The 4,644-nt window shown below is 51.1% G+C and overlaps 1 protein-coding gene across 1 annotated transcript in view; it reads left to right on the top strand.

Moving 5' to 3' along the window:
* XAF1 (XIAP associated factor 1) overlaps nucleotides 1-2,557 on the top strand; it is a 15,507-nt gene extending 12,950 nt beyond the window's left edge. The window contains exons 7-8 of the mRNA XM_045293524.1: nucleotides 1,702-1,768; nucleotides 2,415-2,557. Coding sequence (XP_045149459.1) covers nucleotides 1,702-1,758 — 57 coding nt within the window. The 3' untranslated portion in view covers nucleotides 1,759-1,768; nucleotides 2,415-2,557. The remainder of the gene's footprint in view (nucleotides 1-1,701; nucleotides 1,769-2,414) is intronic.
* Nucleotides 2,558-4,644: the final 2,087 nt, after the last annotated feature.

Consider the following 4,644-nt stretch of genomic DNA (forward strand, 5'->3'; position numbering starts at 1 on the left):
TGTGGATGGTAGGAATGTAAGTTGGTGTTTGCCTCCCACAATTCAGTGTTTCCTTCATGTAGCTGCCCTGCCAGACTTGGCAACTGGAAAACTGACAGCCATTTAAATGGGAATCTCAGATAAACAAAGACTATTTTTTTAGTGTAACTGTGCCTCAGCAATTATCCTGTTTATCTGAGATTCACATGTAACTGGATGTCCTGGTTTTATCTGGAATCCTATTTATAACCATACGCAAACATACACATTTAGAGTCTTGCCACACGCACTTCTTTGATCTTGATGTGTAATTCAGCAGCGTTCAAGAAGTTCCCTCCAAGTCAAATAGTGTGGCTCAAAGTCTTGGTTTCTTTCCATGGCTGCGTAAGAGTCCAGAGGGTAAATTCTTATCTGTTCAAACCAGCCCCTGCTAATGACAGGCCTCTATTTTAAATGCTGTTCCGAGCTTCACATAGACCCTCTGGGCTGGGTGGACACCGTGCCTTTTCTGTTTTGATAGTGGTATTGGCATATACTTCACGGATCATACAATTCGATCGTTCGATCATATTAAGAACACTTGCGCAACCATCACCACAATCCATTTCAGAACATTTCCCTCGCGTCTCACTGTTGTTGGCTCCCTGTTTACCCCCACCCTCCCCTGCCACGCCTCTATCCAGTTAAAGTCTCAATAAAGCTACCTTTCTTGTATGTCATACACAGAAAATGACACAAAACACCAACAGGGAGCAAAACCCACCCCAACGACAAGACAAAACCTAGAACAACCTCAGTCAAAAAGAAAGCAGATAATATTAAAAACGGAAACAACTTTGAAAGGGGTCCACAGGGAAGATCAGTGATAAGGTGTTACGTTTTAACCTAACCCCCCTGCCACAACGGACTTCCAGTCTGACAGCAAGGCTATTCACATGCCTGGCCTATGGAGGAGGGATTCACCGGAGGCTTCATCCATGTGGAGACCCTGCAAATAGATGTTGAACTTCCCATCATCCGTAGCCTTTTGAAAATAGGGTATTCACCTCCTTCTGATTGGGTTTTTATGATTTACAATCCTCGGCTCACACAGGCTGATATGTTTCTCTGTGGATTTAGTTGACCACCTCTCTTCGAAGGCTCTTAAGACAAGTCTTTAAAACCCCCTGACAGCCAGGCACCATCTGGTCTCTTCACCACACATTGCTATAGCACCCACAGCTTCAGTGATCTCTTCATGAGGGCAAGCGTCAAGCAGGGTCTCCATGCCTTTTCTATGCCCTTATTCCCAGTCTCCAGGACTGCTAAACTGCAAAGTTGGTAGTTCAAAACCACCAGCCCACTCTGAAGGAGAAAGATGAAGCTTTCTACTTCCAAGAAGAGTTACACTCTGTCTGTTACACTCTAGTCTGTCCTGTAGGGTCACAAAGAGTCAGAATTAACTCGATGGCAGTGAGTGAGAGTGAGTGAAGCACTTGTAGCTCAGGACTGGTGCTCCGGAAATGAAAGGCAAAGGGAGCCCGGGGGACTAGTGGAAGGGAAAGTAAGCATGCTGACAAAAGATTGTCGGTTCAAATCCACCTCAGGGCACCTCAGAAGAAAGGCCTGGTGATTGACTTCCCCAAAACCAGGAGTAGAATCGACTGGAGGGCAACTGGTAACACTTCTTGCTTTGAACACCTCAAACTTTTTGTTTATTTATGTTAATATCCATTTCCTTAGGAGAAATGCCGGTGCTTCCCATCTTCAAAAAGGCAACAGGTGCGAGGTTCCTGCTAGATGAGAAAAGGTACTCGAGGGCTGAGGAGGTGTTGTTTTTATCCTATCTGCTGCTTTTCTTTTTTAAACCATTTTTTATTGGGGGCTTGCATAACTCTTATCACAATTCATACATACATCCATTGCGTCAAGCATATTTGTGCATTTGTTGCCATCATCATTCTCAAAACATTTTCTTTCTACTTGAGCCCTTGGTATCAGCTCCTCATTTTTCCCTGCCCCCCCCTCACGAACCCTTGATAATTTAAAAATTATTATTATTTTGGCATATCTTACACTGTCTGACGTCTCCCTCCACCCACTTTTCTGTTGTCCGTCCTCCAGGGAGGGGGTTATATGTAGATCCTTGTGATCGGTTCCCTCTTTCCACCCCACCTTCCCCTTCCCCTCCTGCTATCACTACTCTTACCACTGGTCCTAAGGGGTCATCTGTCCTGGATTCCCTGTGTTTCCAGCTCTGATCTGTACCAGTGCACATCCTCTGGTCTAGCCAAATTTGTAAGGTGGAAATGGGATCATGGTAGTGTGGGTGGGGAGGAAGCATTAAAGAACTAGAGGAAAGTTGTATGCTTCATATCTGCTTATTTTCTCTGACAGTCTTTATTTGTATAAAGAGATGGGTTTTATTTGCAAGTTTTTGTGTTGGCTTCTTCTAGGCATCCTGGATTACGAATTGGGTTGCTGACTGCAAGGTCAGCAGTTCGAAACCACCAACCGTTCCCTGCGAAAAAGATGAAGCTTCCTGCTCCTGAACTCCGCTTTGCCCCCTGAAAAATAAAAGTCATCCTGCCTAAATGTGGCTTGTTCCCTTGTATTGGATTTCTGGGGGCAGGGCTGACAGCAGCCAGGGCAGAAGACGTGGAGGAGAGACACGAACCCGGGGCTGCGGAAAGTGGGGTCCTGGAAGGCTTTGGCAGGAGAGGTAGGAACTGGAAAGGGCCTACAGATGTGCTTACACCGGCAGCACGCCCTACAGTTCCGCGTGGGATCCGGGCAGCACTAGCTAGGGGACCGAAGGGTCAGCGAGGGCGGCAAGATGAGGCGCTGCCCGCTCTCTCGAGCCTGGAAAAGGCGGGCCTGGCTCTCAAGCTTTGTCTGCGGAGGGGGCACCTCCAGGTTTGGGTCTCTGCACTGATGAGCAGAGCCCGGCAGGTGGCGGCGCGTCACAAAGGTGGCCCCATGCAAGACCTGTGAGTCCCGGGCGAGGGCAGGGCGCCCACCCCGGGGAGCAGCAGCGGGGCGGGCGGAACAGGTAGGTTCGAGCCCCACAGCCCAAGCCGGCGGCGCAGGACGGCTGGGGCTCAGGGAGCCGGTAACGCGCAGGCGCGGGCACGGAGGGGCGGGGACAGAGAAGCCCTGCCCCCCGCGCGGGTCTCTTCCGCCAGCTGCCAGGCCGCCCCGCCCTCCTTCCCTCGCGGGAGCCCCTAGGTTTTCTTCCCTTGCTGATCTGCTGGCATGGAGGTTCGAATCCCTCCCCACGTTTCTTGTGAGAGCTCATGGACAACGCAAGCTTCCAGCATCTCTCTCCCGCCCCCCTCTCCCCCTTTATAAAATAGGTGTGTTCAGACCGTCCTTACTGGAATGTCACAGAAGTTCCTTGGGCAGCAGCACTTGGTACCTGTTCTGCTGGGTTCGAAATACATCCTCTCATTTCGTCCTGCCAGCACTAGGCGACAAGACACGGTGACTACCGCATTTTACAGAAGGGGAGGCGGAGGGGCAAAGCAATGACGTCACACAGCTAGCCATTGACAGAGCCAGGACTCAACCCTGGGAGCTACACTGGAATCACCCACAACTTTAGGAGCCCTGGTTGCTGTAGTCAGTGTTGGGCTGTTAACCCGAAGGTCAGCGGTTCAAAACCACCAGCCACTGGGAGGAAGCCAGAGGAAACTTCCTCCTCCTGTAAATAGAGTCCCAGTCTCAGAAACCCAGGGGGGCAGTTCTACTCTGTCCTGCAGGGCAGCGATGAGTCAGCATCGCCTGGGTGGCAGTGAGCTGAGGCTTGTTTGTTTGTATGTTTGTTTGTTTGTTTACAAGGTAGGGCAACTTGTTACAACTTTCCCAGCTCAGCAGATGCCCTTCCCGCCCCATACATAGGCTTAGGGTGACTGGTCAGCCGGCCTGGGACTCGGCTAGGAGGAGGTTTGCTTTCGCTTCTGTTGTGATTTCGCCTGTGCCCAGCCCCTCCTCGGCGCCCTGCTCTCTGCCGAGGGCTGTGTGCAGACTCTAAGCTTCTGGAGCCCCACCTGTGGGTGAAGAGACAATGCTATTCAGCCCTTTAGGTGCTGAAGACAGTCTGGGGGCCTGGGGGGGAGGAGGACGGGAGCACAGGTCACAGACACTGACCGGAGGGGAAGGAGAACCGACAGGCTGAATCTGTCAGGGAGCTGCAAGTGGTGGGTGCGGAGGAGCGATTGAGGCATTCCATGAGGAAAGTGGAAATGGACAGCGAGGGCAGGGGCCAACTTGTTGGGGACCATGAGGACAGAGGCACTAGAGCGGACCCCAGAGTGAGCCCCTCCTGAGAGCATGTTGGATGATGCTCACTGTCACCTGGTGGGAGCAGGTGGCACCTGCTGGAGGAAGCCTGGGTGCCCATCTTAGAGAGAACAGTGGGAGGCGGGGCATGTGGAAACTGTTCCCATGAAGTGATGGGTGACGAGAATACCAAGCACTGTGAACGAAGCTTACGAAGGCGATCAAACAAAGAAGTGCATGTCAGACACACAGGAAGACCCGCCTGTCATGGGGGCAGTGGAGTGGGACACAGGAATAAAAGGAGTGTGCGGAGGGCTTCAAAAAGTTCGTAGAAAATGGAATGAAAAGATCGTGGGATTTTCCCACAAATTTTGGGAAGCCCCACCCATAAATGAATAAATAATA

This window comes from Echinops telfairi, unplaced genomic scaffold, assembly GCF_000313985.2.
Source record: "Echinops telfairi isolate 266 unplaced genomic scaffold, ASM31398v2 ScPeMD7_2010;HRSCAF=2546, whole genome shotgun sequence".
NCBI lineage: Eukaryota > Metazoa > Chordata > Mammalia > Afrosoricida > Tenrecidae > Echinops > Echinops telfairi.